The sequence below is a fragment of the Oryx dammah genome, unplaced genomic scaffold (genome assembly GCF_014754425.2).
Source record: "Oryx dammah isolate SB20612 unplaced genomic scaffold, SCBI_Odam_1.1 HiC_scaffold_27, whole genome shotgun sequence".
NCBI classification, from domain to species: Eukaryota; Metazoa; Chordata; class Mammalia; order Artiodactyla; family Bovidae; genus Oryx; species Oryx dammah.
The window spans coordinates 7,580,012-7,597,878 of NW_024070211.1; the positions used below are offsets into that span (position 1 = coordinate 7,580,012).

General features: G+C 43.0%; 1 protein-coding gene across 1 annotated transcript in view; it reads left to right on the forward strand.

The window, feature by feature from the left end:
- Nucleotides 1-4,978: 4,978 nt before the first annotated feature.
- The window catches only part of RCAN3 (RCAN family member 3), a 29,936-nt gene continuing 17,047 nt past the window's right edge, over nucleotides 4,979-17,867 (forward strand). The window contains exons 1-2 of the mRNA XM_040229679.1: nucleotides 4,979-5,216; nucleotides 13,651-13,891. Of these exons, the coding sequence (XP_040085613.1) occupies nucleotides 13,697-13,891 (195 nt within the window). The 5' untranslated portion in view covers nucleotides 4,979-5,216; nucleotides 13,651-13,696. The remainder of the gene's footprint in view (nucleotides 5,217-13,650; nucleotides 13,892-17,867) is intronic.

Here is a 17,867-nt window from a genome sequence, read left to right on the forward strand (position 1 = left end):
TAACCAAATCTGCAATAAAATGATCTGTCTGGAAATTCTCCTCCAAGGCAAGAGAAGAGATACTCAGGATCTGACAGGTTCTGTTTGAATTTTTCAGGACAGAAAAATGCTTATCAGTCTTGGCCCAGGTTTCATTGGACTGAGTCACAGGGGATCAATTTCTCTCGTGTTTTTCTCTGCCTGTAACTCAAACCTCACGGTGATGCAGAGGAGAGGAAGTGACTGTTAGAAATGTAAAACCACGTGAAGTTCATTCATAACTTATCACACACTGGGGGCACAATGGTAAGAGGAAAAATGTGGAAGATTCCATCCTTGCTCTCAAGTTACCGACAACCTAGTTGATGTCTACAAGATGGCACCTCTTCCCCTGCTCACCATATAAAGACTGAGGTTGTTTTGGATTCTGCTCTTTGCCCTTTTTGTGTTTTTTCCCACCTGCTCCTCCTGAGTCATCTCACGTGAGTCAATAATTTCAACTACCCAGCACACCTCCTTCCAAAACCACTGCCCTTCATCTGAGCCCACTCCTAGGCTCCAGATCTGTGTCTTCTACCTGCTTCCATCTCTATTGCTCATAATTTGCATTAATTCATCAGGAAATTTTGTTAACTTTGCCTTTAAATATCACCAGGAACATACTATTTTTTACCACTTCCTTGTCCAAGCCACCATCATTTCTGCTCTGCCTCACTGTAATAACACCACCAAACCAGTATTGCCATCTTATCATTGTTGCCTGATCTTTACTCATTTCCCTTTCTTTGGGTAATAAAAAACTTGAATTATCTTTGGTGAGTGTAACCGTCAAAGTTCCAGCAGAAGGTTAATCTGAGCTGAGTTTGGTAAAGGGTGTGTACAAATGTGTGGGCAGGGTTAAGGGAAACAGGAAGAAATGATGGGATGAAACCCCAAGACTGCCAGCAGAAGGGAGCTATTAATACCACCACTTAGGAAAAGAGAAGGGAGACTACCAGAACCAGGAGCAAGAGCTGTGTGAAGAGCGGCACACAACAGAAGACTCAGGAGAGGTATGTAGCCAGCCTGCAGTGACTCAGAAGGGCAAGTCCCATGGAATAATACTCTTACTTCATCCTCCTCAACTCTCTGAGATCTTCCAATGTCTTTTATGGATAAATCTGACGATAAGCCAGAGTATAAGGGACCCATTGAAGCAGTGTGTGCAGGTCACCTCCAGAGACACAAATTAAGAAGAAAAAAAGTAGGGTAGATAAAGGAACCAAAAAAAATTTTTTTGGTCACAGAGCAAGTCCCCTTTCCCCAGTTCTCAGAGATTTAAGAGCTGCTGATCACACCTTAAGGGCTTCCCAGTGGCTCAGTGGTAAAGAATCCACCTGCCAAGGCGGGAGACATGAGTTCCATTGTGGGTCAGGAAGATTCCCTGGAGGAGGAAATGGCAATCCACTCCAGTATTCTTGCTTGGAGAATCCCACGGACAGAGGGGCCTGGTGGGCTACAGATCATAGGGTCGCAAAGAGTCAGACACGACTGAGTGACTGAGCGTGCACGCATACACACACGACCACACCTTAGCTCTGGAGGTTAGCACATGTCCCAGGTCTGGGCTGTCGGAGTACTCGTTCCCCCTTCTGAAGAGAGTGGCTTAATGATGCACAAGAAACCCAAGTTAGATCAACAAAATGCAGTTCTGGGACTTTCATTCATAGCATGGAGGAAAAAACCTCTCTGCCAGTAAGATATGATTTGAAGTTGTTAGCAGTCATTCTGCCATCTCCTGAGGAAAGACAGCCTGAGAATGAAGTCAACACAAAGGAAAACAGAGTCAAGAAATGGAGATCAAATTCTGATGTCATACTTTTAAGCCCCTAGATCCAGCCATGCCTGAAGCCCACATTTCTGAGTTACATGAGTTAATGAATTCCATTTATTGTTTAATCCAACTTGAGTGGCTTATTACATGCAAAAAAACTTTTGAATAATATTCAATACTTATCCCAGAGACCAATGCAAAGACATATCTTCATATCTCTAAATATGCCACTATTTCTAGGGAATGTCCTTTTCCATATTCTCCACCTAGAAAACTCCTCCTCAAATAACTTCTTAATGCAAAGCCTTTCCTCAGTTTTCCAGGTAGAATTGATCTCGTCTTCCTCTGCATTGTCAGCACTTTGCAAATGTCTCTATTTGTATATATAAAACTGTGTTGTGGTTAGTTGTTTGCTTATTGGTCTCCCCTACCTGTGAACTCCTGAAGTGTAGATTTGTATAAGCCTAGTACCCAGCACAAGGCCTAATATCTCAGGGAAACCCTGAGTCGAACAAGGCTAAATCAGTCTCTTTTAGCTTTGACTAGACGGACCAACAGGTCCATCTACTCAAGGCTATGGTTTTTCCAGTAGTCATGTATGGACCCGAGAGTTGGATCATAAAGAAGGCTGAGTGCTGAAGAACTGATGCCTTCAAACTGTGGTGCTGGGGAAGACTCTTGAGAGTCCCTTGGACTTTAAGGAGATCAAACCAGTGAATCCTAAAGGAAATTAACCCTGAATATTCATTGGAAGGACTGATGCTGAAGCTGAAGTTCCAATACTCTGGCCATCTGATGTGAAGAACTGACTTGTTGGAAAAGACCTTGATGCTGGGAAAGATCGAAGGCAGGCAGAGAAGGGGACGACAGAGGATGAGATGGTTGGATGGCATCACTGACTCAATGGACATGAGTTTGAGCAAGCTCTGGGAGCTGGTGAAGAACATGGAAGCTTGGCTTGCTACAGTCTGTTGGGTCGCAAAGAGTTGGACGTGACTGAGTGACTGAACAACAATAAACCAGGCTTTTTACTTTAGGATCTCTCAGAGCCATTTCTGTGGTAAGATGCATTAATGGATCCCCATGCAGGGGTACAGAATGCAGCAGTTTCCAAATTCATTTTAAACGAAAAACTCAATTTTTGCTGAAGTTGCTGTGTTCGAGAAATTTAGAGAAGAAAAACTGCGGTTCTTAGGGGGACTGTAACAGATGAAGTGGCCCTTGGTAGATGTTTTTTTAAGCATATAAAAGTGAGAACTTGGTAGGGGGTAGAAGGCAGCAGGGTTGGAAGCAGCAGAAACATCAGAAGCAATGAACAGGAAGCCAGAGGGGTGATTCCCTGGACATATCTCTGTGATGGTGCCAGGTCAATTGTTAAGAGTGATTGGGGCCATAATGCAACCCTGTTTCCTTAGTTTAAATCTAACAGAGATTACATATATTCTACACATATTATTTTTTAATTTTTATTTTGTTTTCGTTGGAATATAGTTGCCTCACACTGCTGTGTCAGCCTCTGCTGTGAATCAGCCATAACTATTCATATATCCCCTCTTTTTTGGATATCCTTCCCAATTTAGGTCACCACAGAGCACCTAATAGAGTTCCCTTTGCTACATAGTAGGTTTTCACTCAGTTCAGTTCAGTCGCTCAGTGGTGTTCAACTCTTTGCGACCCCATGGACTGCAGCACGCCAAGATTTCCTGTCTATCACCAACTCCCGGAGCTTACTCAAACTTATGTCCATTGAGTTGGTGATGCCATCCAACCATCTCATCCTCTGTTCCCTTCTCCTCCTGCCTTCCATCTTTCCCAGCATCAGGGTCTTTTCTAATGAGTCGGCTCTTTTCATCAGATGATCAACGTATTGGAGCTTCAGCTTCACAGTCCTTCCAGGGAATATTCAGGGTTGATTTCCTTTAGGATTAACTGGTTTGATCTCCAGGGGAAGAGTATATATAAATACACGAGAGTTCTTTTTCCCTTTCTGACTTAGTTCATTCTGTATGAGTCTCTAGGTCCAGGTATTCTACACACCTTAAACCTTCTTCCTGTCCCCTGAACCCAGAGGCTAAGTGCCTAACAGCAGGGCTTCCTTGATTTTGACCCTCAGTTTGCTTTACTTTGCCTCAGAGGCGGCTATGTGTGAGAGATTCAGAAACTGGTTTTCTTCTAATTTCACATCCTTCAGACAAATTCCCTTCTTGTTCTGTGCCACTGTTTACCTCTCTGTGAACTAAGAGGAGACGCAGGCTCCCTGCCAGGCTTGGCTCAGATGCCTGGGGGGAATTTTTTTTTTAATAACCTGACAAAGGAAACCTCAGTCCTAAGACTTTGGACAACTTATTGAACAGATTAGGCCTTTGATCTTTCTATTTGTAAAAGAACATAATTATGCTCCACTGTTTCCGGAGAATTCAGGGAGAATCAGGAAAGACTGTGTCATGAAAAGCGTTTTGCAAACAAGAAATAAAATATTAGAAATGTAAATATTGTTAGTATTGTACATACGATGGAGAGAAGGGAGGGGAGAGCGGAGAGGAAAGGCAGGTGAGAAGGCGCCAGAATTCCACCTTGGCTCAAAGCGCAGAATAAGGCACAGCACTCCGATGCAACCTATAGCTCAGCCACCCACATAACTAGCTGCCTCTCCATGGGCAATTAAGCCCCTGGAAGCCCATCTCGTCTATAAAAGGAGGATAACAATGTTCGGTTCGCTGCTTGCGAGGTTACATGAGGTAAATCCTGCAAAGCAAGCGGTGCAGTGTACATAGTAATTGGCTCGCAGTATATGTTCGTAATATTCCTACTAATTATTCTTGCCATCGACATAATGGGGACAAACAGGAAAAAAAAAAAAGAGAGAGAGATAAGCTATTTTTGGTCACGATGCAAGACGCAAAGATCGCCTAAGGTCCCGCCGTCGAGGGAACCTTAACACCACCCACCCAGCGTGACAGCCCGACCCCCCCAAGCTCTCCGCGGAAGAGAAAACCCGGGTATGCAAGCCAAGTGCGCGCGGCCGCGCCCCGCCCACCCGGCCGCACGCGAGGGGCGTGGCCGCTTCCTGTTGGCGTAGGGGCCCGGCGCGCCCGGGCCGGGCGCAGACCTCGAACGCCTGCGCCGCGCGCGCTCGCCGGAGGCGGAGTTGAGCAGCGCGGGGCCGGGCGCGCGTGCCCGACGCCAACCGCCCAGCTCGCCCGGTCGCGGCTCGCGCCCTGCGCCCAGGGAGTAGCTCGCGCAGGGGTCGAGGGCGTGGCGGCCCGGCAACCGGCGCCGCATAGACTCAGCCGCGGCCATCTCCCGCCGTGTCTCCCCAGAGGCCCAGCCCCTTTGCGACCCCCGAGCTCCCGCGTAGCCCGTCTGGCAGCCCCGGCCTCTCCTTCCCTCACCTGCCTGCCTGTTGTGGCGACCACGCGCGCAGGTGAGTCTCCGCTTCCCCGGGTGGGGCCCGCGCCCGCCTCTCCGAGCAGGCTCTGCACCCGGCTCTGGGGAGGATTGGGGTGCACTGGGTGTGGAAAGTTAAAAAAAAAAAAAAAACAAGAAACAGTCCGCCTGTGCCCTGGAGGGGTGGGCGCTCCTGTGCGCCAGACCCCAGAGATGCTGCGCCTTTGCCTCCCAGGTCCAGCCCTTCTCGCGCCCAGGGTTTTCTCTGACAGCTCTGAGGTGGTGTATTTTCAGAACACAACCAAGAGAAAGGATCTGTCTCCCAACAGCTGTTTGACCCTTTGAAAAGCTGACAGGTCCAACCTGCTCCTGAACGCAGAAGGCGGGCAGATGGTAAAACGGGGCGACCAGAAGGTGGAAGCCCATCTTTGTTGTTGTGGTTGCTCTCCTTTCTCAGTGATGCGTGTGTAACCATCGCATTACCTGTTGGATAACTTCTTGAAACTTGTTTCTCTGCTTCCTTCTGCTGCCTGGGCCAATAGAGCAGTAGTGGTCTGTTTTCAGCTTGCTTCCGTGCAAAATCTGATCATCTCCTTCAGGAGATTAGGAGCCTAGGGCAGGGAGCAGTTCAGGTCCGTGTTGCAGATACTAACAGAATTATTTAACGTGATGCTTTACTGCAGTGCTCAAAAGTATTAACTCCCTCTTATTGAAAGTTACCTGTTGTTGTTGTTTAGTCTCTAAATCGTGTCCGACTCTTTGCGACCCGATGGACTGTAGCCCGCCAGACTCCTCTGTCCATGGGATTCTCCAGGCAAGAATACTGGAGTGGGTTGCCATTTTCTTCTCCAGGGAATCTTCCCGACCCTGGGATGAAACCCACGTCTCCTGCATTGGCAGTTGGATTCTTTACCGCTGAGCCACCGCGGAAGCCTGGAAGTCTCTGCATTTCATAGAGTCTCACATGTACTATTTGATAATCGATTGAGGGATTCCCTGGTAAAGAATCCGCCTGCCGGCGCAGGAGACTCGGGAGACGCAGGTTCGATCCCTGAGTCGGGAAGATCCCTGGAGGAGGAAATGGCAACCCACTCCAGTAATCTTGCCTGGAAAGTCCCATGGTCAGAGGAGCCCGGCGGGTTACAGCCCATGGGCTCACAAAGAGTCAGAACCGATGGAGAACACACGCATGACTCGTTGTAGCTGTGATTACATAGGATTTAAAATGATTAATTTTAAGACTGTTTCATTAGTTGTGGTTCAAAATACTAAATTATAAAACACAAAATATTGAGACTCAGAATATAGATGTTTGTGTATCACCTGACGGTCGTGCTTTTTGGTGGGGATTTTGTATTGGTTTTCTAGAAATGGACTTTTGATGCAGGAAGACAGTGAAAGGCTTGAAAACTCAGGTCCCCTTCTTTAGCTACGCTGTCAGCTTTATGTTTTACTGGGTTAGCAAAACTTCTTTCTTAGAGTGGGAAGAGATCTCAGTGCTTTTTGAGAAGGCAAGATTTTTTTTCCGCTATTGAATTATAACATTTGTAAAACTTCTAAACATGTGCATGGTAACGGTTACAAGTGAGTACAGATTTTGTATGGTGCTGGAGGATATAGTGGTTGAAAGACTTCAGCAAAGCATCATGAAAAACAGTGTGATTTGGAAATCCATTAGACTGAAGTCTGTGAAATAATGGGAGCTCTAAAGTTCAATGCCATTTATTATCTAGACCAGGGAACTACAGGAGGTGGAGGTCAGACAGACAGTGTATCTCCACTTTTCCCCTCGAATGTAAAGGTTATAGTGAGGGGAAATGAATTATATGCTGTGAAGGAAATAGCATCAGTCCTTATATCTGTACTTCAGTTATTCTTTAAAACCAGTTATTTTCATTTGTTCTGTCAGTTCGTTATTGTTATTTCTCTCTCCCACGGAAAAGTACTTCACTGCATCTCAGTAATTATAACAGGACCCTTTCTGAATTACATGTGAAAAGAGGGCACAGGCCGTTGAAACATACAAAATTCAAAAATCTAATTTTCACCTTTACTATGGCACCATTTTTTTTTTCCTTACCACAACTACTAGAAAGTAGTAAGATTTTCTGCTTGTAAGTAGTGAATGGGGAGGAAGTGAAAGATAACAGACTTGCAAGAAAGCTATTTGAAACCCTCACACTGACAATCCAGAGGGTTCTTTTTTTGGAAAAAAAAAAACACAGGAATTTAGTCTAAACTTATAATATGGAAATTTTAAAAGGTATCTAGTAGTTCAACAACATCTCTGAGTATTTCCCTCATTTTATATTGAGAGGAAAAATGTAACTCAAAAAGCCAGATGAGTTTTCCCGGGTTATTCAGCAGGGCACTTGTGGAGCTGGAAATGAGGTATTTGTTTGCTTCCAGTATTGATTGATCACATCAGAAAATAATAAATTGCATCTAGCTAAGGTATGTTAAATATTCACCAAGTTGAGAAGCATACTGTTTTGAAAAATTATTATTATTTTTTAATCCAGGAAGAGGAATTTACCTTTTTCTGATCAGAATTTAAAATGCAAAGTCAGATTCACATGCTTGACATTTTCCCTTGATGATTACTTTTGTCACAAGGTTTGTATCTGAGCAGATGGTCATGCTACTTGTTTTCCACTCATTTGATATTTCCATGAGGAAACAATTTGCCAGAAGCCAGCCACAGCTACAGTTGTGCTGCAGATGATGCTAAACCCTGATTACCACAGACTTTTGCTTATAAAAGCAGATGGATATTGGTCCAGCCCTTTCCGATCCATTTTCCCTGAGTTAGGAAATTGAGGGACACATTAGTCTTGTAGGAGTTGCAGCGGAGCAGAGTTAACAGACTCCAGTAATAATCAACATTGAAGCAGTGTACTTCTGTAAATTTTTTTCTTAATAAAATCAAGCTATTTCTTAAGTACCAGCTGAAATAACTTATGATTTCTTTACAGATGGGCTAAGATTGTTTTTTCCACTGGTTGATTCTGATCATATCTCTGTTCACATGTAGCTGCATTTGTGATATCAGAAAATTATGAAATGGTTGACAATGTTGATTTAAGCTATATCCAAAAAAAAAAAAAATCTCACAGCAGGCCTTTAGCAAGAGAACCATCAGGTGAAAGATGATGTTTCTAATACTGCATGCACTGAATTACAACATAAAGTTCTTTGAGGTCCTTGAAAAGTGCACCATGGACTTTTTCAGCTAGCTCTCTGTTTTTAAATGTTTACATGGTTTCATACTGGAACTATATCACCAAACCAGTGGTTGCTCTGGAGCTGGTTTTATTGATAGCTGCAACTGAACAGTCTTCTTGAAATGATTCAAAGTGTTAGTTTTGTTTTTTTAGCTTTATTTTTGTCCTTTTTGTTGCCTGGCATTAGATCATTTGGGTGTGTATTTTTCTCATTTTGTAATTTTAATATCAGTTCCATCAGAGGTTCTGATATTATTGGGATCCTTTCCACCCAAAAATATCTTGGCATAGATTGTGCCTATGTAAAAATAATTAATTATTGAGCACCAACTGTATGCAAAGCATCATTCTGAGCACTCAACATGTATTCTCTGATTTAGAATTTCTAGTATCCTTATTGGACAAGGATTATTATTACGCCCATTTTATAGTTGAGGAAACAGAAAAGGAGGTGAACTAATGTGCCTAACATCTAGCACTGGGGGCAGGCTTCCCAGGTGGTGCAGTGGTAAAGATTCCATCTCCCAATGCAGGGCACAAGAGACATGAGTTCGATCCCTGGGTCAGGAGTACTCGGGGCAGGAGACAGAGTTTAAATCTAGAAAACTCTTATCGAGCCTGAATCTTCCTGAGATATATATTTAAAGATTGTTCAGACTTATTTGTAGTTACTATGGGATTTCATTAATCCATCCTTTTAAACTGTATCAAATATACACTAATGTATAAGTGAAAAAAATGTAGCAATACTATAAAGATTATTGAAATAATTTTTGATGAAAGGCAAATAATTTAACAATCATCTAAAAAAAACTGAAGGGGAAATACCTGTAAAATAACCTATGTAAGTTATAGGGGATAATGGGCAAAACTTGAAAATAGACTCTGATTTCAGTAATGATATATAACAGTGTTATATCATTGTTAAAGTCCTTGGTTGTGATAATTGAACTGTGGATTATACAAGAAAATGATCTTGTTCTTATACAATGAAGTAGTTGAGGGTGAAAGGAGCAATACTGTCTTAATCTCAGTGGTTCTAGGGAAAAATGTGTATATAGAAAAATAAGGGAATGATTTTTTAAATGAGCCAAAATGTAAGTAATTGGTAACTCTGAGAAAAGGGTATACAGGAATTTCTTGTACTATTCTTGTAGTTTTTCTGTTTGAAATTATATCAAAAGAAAAAGTTGCCCTGAAATGAAGGTAGAAAACAGGAAATGAAGGTGTAACATTCTAAGAATTTTTTTTTTTTAAGTCAGGTGAAGGATTGTTTCTTGTGCTCTGATTTTTTTTTTTTTTTTCTTTTTGGAGGTTGGAAGAAGGTACTTGAGACCAATAGAAAATCTTACCAAACATAGCAGACTTTCTCAAATTTTAAAATCTAGCCATTCAGAGCTCCCTGACTGTCCAACCAGGCCCAGTGTTTTCCTTGCCTCTTCTTAATGGGGCGGGGAATAAAGCAGTAGTGCCTCTTAAGAGATAAGAGATAAAAAGACCGCCCACTTGTAGTCATGCTGAAACTTAAATTGCCGAAAACCTTCACTACCATGCTGATATTGACTAATTTTTAATTTTTGGTCTATTTTTGTCTGCACTGGGCTCTCATTGCTGCGCGCGGGCTTTCTCTGGCTGTGGGGTGTGGGGTTCTCACTGTGCTTGCTTCTCTAGCTGGGGAGCTCCGCTCTAGAGTGCAGCCTCAGCAGTTGTGGCGCCCGGGGTCAGCTGCCCTGCGGCGTGTGGAGTCTTCTTCATGGACCAGGGAGCAAAATGGTATCCCCTGCAATGGATTCTTAACCACCGGACCACCAGGGAAGCCCTAAGCTTGGCTAATTTCTATGTCAGAACTCTGCAACCCTGCTTTCAAGGCAGCCCGGCCCGAGCCCACCTTTCTGACTTTGTCTCCCGCCGTCCCCACCAAACACGGTCCGCTCCGGCCACGGCAGACCTCATGTCTTGTGCCTGCTGACCTTTCTGTCTCCCTGCCTTTGTCCATGAACTGTTGACTTCGCCTGGGATGCACCCCATTCTTTTCTTGCTGAAATTCTCTTCTGAGAAGCTGTCTCATCCTCATGCAGAATTAAATTTTCCTTTGTCTGTGCTGCCGTCTCACAACGCTATCTGCTTTCATTCAGCAATCCTTATTAAGCATATACTGTAAGCTAGAAACTGGAGGGATTCAAAGGCACTTACGCTCTGGTGGCTAAGAGTGATTTGTGAACAATCGTTAAGTACTGTAACAGTGAAATGAACAAAGTGCTGTGAAACCTACAGACTACCCTATACAACTTGGTCTTGAAGAAAAGGTTGCAATGAAAGTCACAATGAGATACCATGTGCCCCCTGTCAGGCCGCTTTCCAGATTGGAGATTTCCAGCACGATAATCTGCTGGAAGAAGTTTTAAATAGTTGTAGTTGCCTGTGGGCTACCCAGTTAGGCATATTCAGTGGAAAGCTAAAAAGACGAGTCTGCAAGTCTAGATCTCAGGAGAGAGAGGCGGAGGCCAGGTATGTAACTCACACAGACCTGTGATTTTCCGTGTGCAGGAAGGACTTGGGGGCAGATTAGAATCTCTCAGGGTCACGATGTTTTTCAAACCACCATCCCCTCCAGTGCCCAAGATCCTGCTTCCCCCTTCACTTTGGTGACATCTTTCCTGGCTTAAGAATAATTGTCGGAAGCAAGAGACCGTCTTGATAGACACATGTCATGCGGGTGAACCACAGGGAAGCAGGAAGCAGAGTTGAGAAACACTGGTGGCAGCGAAGTTAAATGCTGGGGCGTGGATGAAAGCACTCAGGAAGAGTAAGATGATAAAGAGGATGGGGTTGAAACCTCAAGGAGACAGAGTTGTAAAGGGTGAGTGGAGAGAGAGGAGCCACTTTGAGGACAGATGAGGAGGAAGGAGAGCTGGGAGGCAGGGCCACAGAGACATCCCACAGTGGATGGGCGGGACCGGGGCCGTCCGGAGGCAGGTGCCAACCCCGAGGAGGCTGCTGCTGTCCAGTCGGGGCCAGTTCAGCCGGAAGGTGGTGGCAGGAGTCCAGCTGCCGGGAATTCAGGAGTGATGGGAGTCAAGGAGATTCCTCTTTCCAGGACGCCTCTAGAAAAGGGGAAGCAGAGACAGAGGGAGGTGGATTGAGGGGCAGGCAGACTCCAAATGGAAGATTTTTCTTTTTTCAAAACTGGGGTGGGGTAGGGGCAGGGACTCGGGTAGAAGTATGTTTGCTAAGGAAGAAGAAAGACTGGGTGGAGACCGATACATTAAAACTATAGGAGGCAGGGCTTCCCTGGCGGTCCAGTGGTTAAGACTGTGTGCTTCTAATGGACGAGGCACAGGTTCGATTCCTGGTCAGGGAACTAAGATTCTACATGTTGTGCAGGGCAGCCAAAGAGGGGGAAAAAAATTCTGAGCTCTAAAACAGTGACCCAAGTTTGATCCCTGGTCAGGGAACTAGATACCGCATGCTGCAACTAAGAGTTCACATGCTGTGAAAAGGAATGAAATTGACTCAGTTCTAGTGGAATGGATGAACCTAGAGCCTTTACACAGAGAGGAGTAAGTCAGAAAGAGAAAAATATCATATAATAACATGTATATATGGAATCGAGAAAAATGGCACTGATGAACCTATTTGCAGGGCAGGAATAGAGATGCAGACATAGAGAACAGATTTGTGGACACAGCGGGGGCTGGTGGGGAGTGCCGGGAGGAAGGAGAAAGAGGGAAGAATGAGAGATTAGCAGAAACATATGCATTACCGTATGCAAAATAGCTAGCTAGTGGGAAGTTGCTGTATAACTCAGGGAGCTCAACTAGGTGCTCTGTGACAACCTAGAGGGGTGGGATCGGAAAGGGGGTGGGACCTCTGTGTAGCTACGGCTGATTCATGTTGTTGTATGGCAGAAACCAGCACAACATTGTAAAGGAATTATCCTCCAATTAAAAAAAAAAAAAAAGAGTTCTCATGCTGCAGCTAAGACCCAGTGCAGCCATATTAAAAAAAAAAAAAAAAAAAGGCACACAGAAAACAAAAAATGTGTAGGTGCCAAGATCCTTTTGAGGTGGTTGGTGTCATTGAGGAGAAATTCTTGCTGGGTGGGAACTCCTTGAGGATAGGAGCCATGCTTTATTCATCTCATAGCTCCCTGTACCTGGCATGCAGTATACATTCGGAAAATGTTTATAAAAACAAGTGAAGATTTACTTTTTAGAATTAGCCTTTCCTGATTGATATAGTGGAATAATGGGGGGAAATCACTATTTTTTCCCCATAATTAACATTCTATATTGTACTCTTTGTAAGCAATCTATATTTGCAACTTCATGTTCTTTGAAATAAAAGAGAAAAATCACAAATTAGGTAATATTGAGATAGTAATAATCATGCTTATTTAATTTTCTTGTGCCTGATAGGTAATGACTTAAATTTCAGCATCTTGAAATGTGTAATGTTCAAGGCACCTGCCTGGTGGGTGTCACGTGCAGTTCATCAGAAGAGATAAAAATGGGTAAAAACAGTCTTATAAGGCAATCGCTGTTCATTATTTAACAGAGGGACACTATCCCACTCCATGGGATTTATTTTTAAGCATTCAGTGAAAGGACATTTTTTAAATTGTCTTCTATGTCAGATTTTGCCCGTAGTTAATATTTCTGATATTAACAAAGACCGACTTTATATAGAGCTTTTGGTTCTGTGTAACTTAATTCTTCGAGAGTATATTCAAAAGAACAGATTGGTTAAAAAAGGTGAAGTCAGCTCATTGCAGGCCATATTTCAGGGTGCAGATGGTGAGTGAATCCGTGTGGGTTTTCTTCTGCTCTGTCAGGTTTCAGTGTTGTGGACTTAAATCCGAAACAAATATGTGAAGGAGATTCTGGTTCACATTTGCCTTCCCCCTGCTTGTAAACAGATGTATATGTTGATAGTATCTCATTTTGTATTATCCATCCCCCACCCCCGCCACCTCATTTCACTAGAAAACTTCCAGCATTTTTTTTTCATAATAAGTCATTGCCTGTGAAATATCTTATGTAAAATATGCTAAGCAAATCAAATTAGTATATATAGAATTCACTGCTGAGGACCGTGATGAGTTGATTTCAACGCTGATTGATCTTTCCTGAATAAAATTGCCTCCTTTGATGGATTGCTGTCTTGAGAATTGATTGGAACCTTATTGGACCTTCAATATCTTATCTCTGTTGTTTTCTCTTTTTTTAAACACTTGATGCCTGGTAGACATCCTTGAACTTTAAAAACGGAGACGATCTGCTTTTAGAGGAAAATGCTGAGGGACGCTATGAAGTCTTGGAATGATAGCCAGTCAGATCTTTGTAGCACTGACCACGAAGAGGAAGAAGAGATGGTTTTTGGTGAAAATGAAGATGAGTTGGAAGAGATGATGGATTTAAGTGACCTGCCTACCTCACTTTTTGCTTGCAGAGTCCATGAAGCAGTGTTTGAGGTGCCGGAGCAGAAGGTAGGCATACCCCCTACCTTTCTCTGTCTTTGCTAGTGTGTTGAATATGTGTGGATTTGGGGAAGCAGTTGATAGCTGCCTATTTGCAAAATTTGTTATTGGTCCATGGCCGGTAGAGAAGTGTGCACCAAACTTTAGACATTGCTTTGGCATTTTGGGGCTCACTGGTGGCTCAGACACAGTAAAGAATCTGCCTGCAATGAGGGAGACACAAGTTCGATCCCTGGGTTGGGACGATCCCCTGGATGAGGGCCTGGAGAATCTGATGGACAGAGGAGCCTGGAGGGCTACAGTCCATCGGGTCTCAGAGTCGGACACGGCTGAGCGACTTTCACTTTCAGCCTTCTGGCATTTTTATTATGTTTTATGAGAATATCGGAGAAGGCAGTGGCACCCCACTCCAGTACTGTTGCCTGGAAAATCCCATGGATGGAGGAGCCTGGTGGGCTGCAGTCCATGGGGTCGCTAAGAGTTGGACACGACTGAGCGGCTTCACTTTCACTTTTTACTTTCATGCACTGGAGAAGGAAATGGCAACCCACTCCAGTGTTCTTGCCTGGAGAATCCCAGGGATGGGGGAGCCTGTTGGGCTGCCATCTATGGGGTCGCACAGAGTCGGACACGACTGAAGCAACTTAGCAGCAGCAGCAGCATGAGAATTTCAGCCTGCAACAGATAGAAAATGCTTAAAATCCAGCCCTAGCCCATAAATATTTTGAGAAGCACTGGTTTATAGTGAATGCTAAATGAAGTCTTAATAAGTTCATCCACTGATACACTTGGTCATTCATTTTTGTAGCTTGTGGTTAAAGAAAAGCTAAGTGACTTTTAGCCTCACTTCTTATTACTTGGTAGTAAATTCACAAAAGAAGAACTTATTTTAAGCCTTTTTCTGAGGCTAATAACATAATTAGGACTGTTTATGATTTCATCTGGGGCTTCCCAGGTGCCTCAGTGGTAAAGGATCCTCCAGCCAGTGCTGGAGATGCAGGAGGCCTGGGTTCAGTCCTGGGTAGAGAAGATCCCCTGGAGGAGGAGATGGCAACCCACTCCAGTTTTCTGGCCTGGAAAATCTCATGGACAGAGGAGCCTGATGGGCTACAGTCCCCAGGGTTGTAAAAGAATCAGACATGACTTAGCTACTGAGTATGAGCACAGTGATTTCATTTTAACAGAGTTCTCAGTATTTCTTTTTTTACTTCCTGCAACCTGCCCAGGGCAAAATGACTGAGTTTATTTATTTATTTTTTTGAAGATGTCTACTCTTTAGCTCATTCATTATTTACCTATAAAAAAGAGAATGTGTGTGTGTGTTTCATTCCACAGTGGCCTGGTGGGGGAAATTGGAGTGCTTCTCCTTTCTGCTTTGGTCTATGTGTCTGAGGGATCTTGGTAAATGTTGATGCAAAGCAGCACTCCAGCTGGGACCTGACTTTGTAAAGAAATGCATGTCGCTTTTGGATTAGTCTGTTCGCAAAGCGCTACCCTTTGTACATAAAACTGCTTCTCCTGACCTACTTACCATACGATTTTGGATTTGTTTTTCTAATGACAAAGCTTGGGATCTATTAGGACATCTCTACTTGCTCTCCTGGTCCTGCTTTTTGATCAGTGACACCTAGCATCTAATACAGTTGCCTAGTACAGAGCAACACCTGTTAGGTTGAATGAATGGATTCTGTAAGATATTTGTTGAGGATTAGTGATACAGAGTTGTGATGGAGAGACAGACGTACTGAGCTGAGTGAGGTTCAGTAGAACGTAGGAGATTTAGCCTGAAATTATGATTTCAGATACACTGGCCCAAATTTCTCTCTGGTCCGTGTAATCATATGCGTGATACAAATCTTCCTGTTGAGCATCTGGTTTCTGTATCCTCCATTTAAAGATTAATAGAACATATTACTTAAGAAAAATAAATGATATTTAGAAGTTAACTGAAATCCTCTGATTCTCCTAATCAGTTGTTGAATGTTCTAATACAGCATTCAGTCCAGAAGAAATAAGTCTTTTGAGGAAACTGATTTGTTTTAAATCTGGAAATTGAAAAGCGAGATTCAAAGGAAGAATGTTTCTATTTAGTGAACTGTATTTTTAACAGTGCCTGGAAGGTAACACAGTTTCAGTAAATACTTAATTGAATCTGTAGTACCATTCTGGCCAAGAATTATTAAAAATTTAGTTAACATTAAGGCTAGATTAAATACTAGATAATCATAGAAGTTTAGAGCTAGAAGAAATCCTATTCAGGTCTTCTATACAGTCATTTCAGAGTAACAGAGTAATTGAGCTTACTTTTAGAACCCATTTTTCACTTATTCACTGAAAACTACAAAATATTGCTGAAAGAAATTAAAGACATTACAAATAAATGAAAAGATATTCATATCCGTGGGCTGAAATACTTAATATTGTTAACGTGTCAGTACTCCCTAAAGCAATCTACAAATTTGGCACAGTCACTATCAAGATCCCAAAGATATTTCCTGCAGAAATAGGAAAACTCTTCCTAAAATTTATAGACTCGCAGGAGACCTCCAAATAACCAAAGCAATTTTGAAAAAGAACAAAGTTGGAGGACTCAAACACTTTCTGATTTCAAAACTTAATACAAAGCTATAGTAATCAAAGCAGTGTGATACTTAATGTCAATTGTATCTCAGTTAAAAAAAGAGCAGTGTGGTATTGGCATAAAGATAAACAAACAGGGGCTCTGTATCAACCTAGAGGGGTGGGATGGGGAGGGAGATGGGAGGGAGGTTCGGGAGGGAGGGGACATGTGTACACCTATGGCTGATTCAGGTTGATGTTTGACAGAAAACCACAAAATTCTGTAAAGCAATTATCCTTCAATGAAAAAATAAATTAAAAAAAAGAAAGCCCCCCCCCCCCGCAAAGGTAGACATATTGACCAGTTAAATAGAAAAGAGAGTGCAGAAATGAATCCTTGCATATATGGTCAAATGATTTTCAAGAAGGATGCCAAGACCATTCAATAGGGAAAGGACAGTCTTTTCAACAAATAATGTGGGAGAACTGGAAATTCCCATGCAGCAGGATGAAGTTGGACCCTTACCTTACATGGTATATAAAAGTTAATTAAAAATGGATTCAAGACCTAAATATAAGAGCTAAAGTTATAAACTTAGAAGAAAACATAGAGGGAAAGCTTCTTGACATTGGATTTGGCATTAATTTCTCCAGTAGGACACCAAAAGCACAGGCAGCAATAGAGAGAACAGACACATTAGGATTTCATCACAATTAAAAATGTGTACATCAGTTGACACTATTCGTAGAGAAAAAAGGCAGCCTACAGAATGGGAGAAAATGTTTTCAAGTCATATATCTAATAAGGGATTAGTACCCAGAATATATAAAGAACTCCTAAAATTCAATAACAAAAACCAAATTGGGTATATACAGCCAGTTATTGGGCAAAGGATTTGAATAGACATTTCTCCAAAGAAGATGTTTGAATGGCCAGTAACCACAGGAAAGATGCTCAATGTCACAAATAGTTAGGGAAATGCAAATCGACTTGACCAGTGCGGGGCCAAAGCCAGTGAGTAAGTCCCTCCTTCTCTGACTCTCCAGCCCCCAATTCCTTGGCTCCTTCCAGGGCTCATAGCAGGATCAAGCCCTCATTGCTCACAGAGGTGACCAGCTTGGTAACACAACCTGGACAGGAGGACAGACTTTTCCTGTCTTCCTTCTTCCAACCTTATCCCATGGGGTTACTTCCCAAAATAAGCTTCCTGTGTGTGCCCTTGCCTTGGATTCCACTTTCCCTAGGAGCCCAGGGAAGACACAGGCTAATGACTTCCAAGTTTGGTGATTCTTCCTGTGCAGAGACACTATCTCAACCTCTCTAAAAGGGGGCAGTTTCTAGGTTGTGCAAGAAGGTAAAGACTAGTGTAAGGAAAAACTACAGGCCCACACAATTTAGCAAATAAAATTTTACTAACACAGTGGA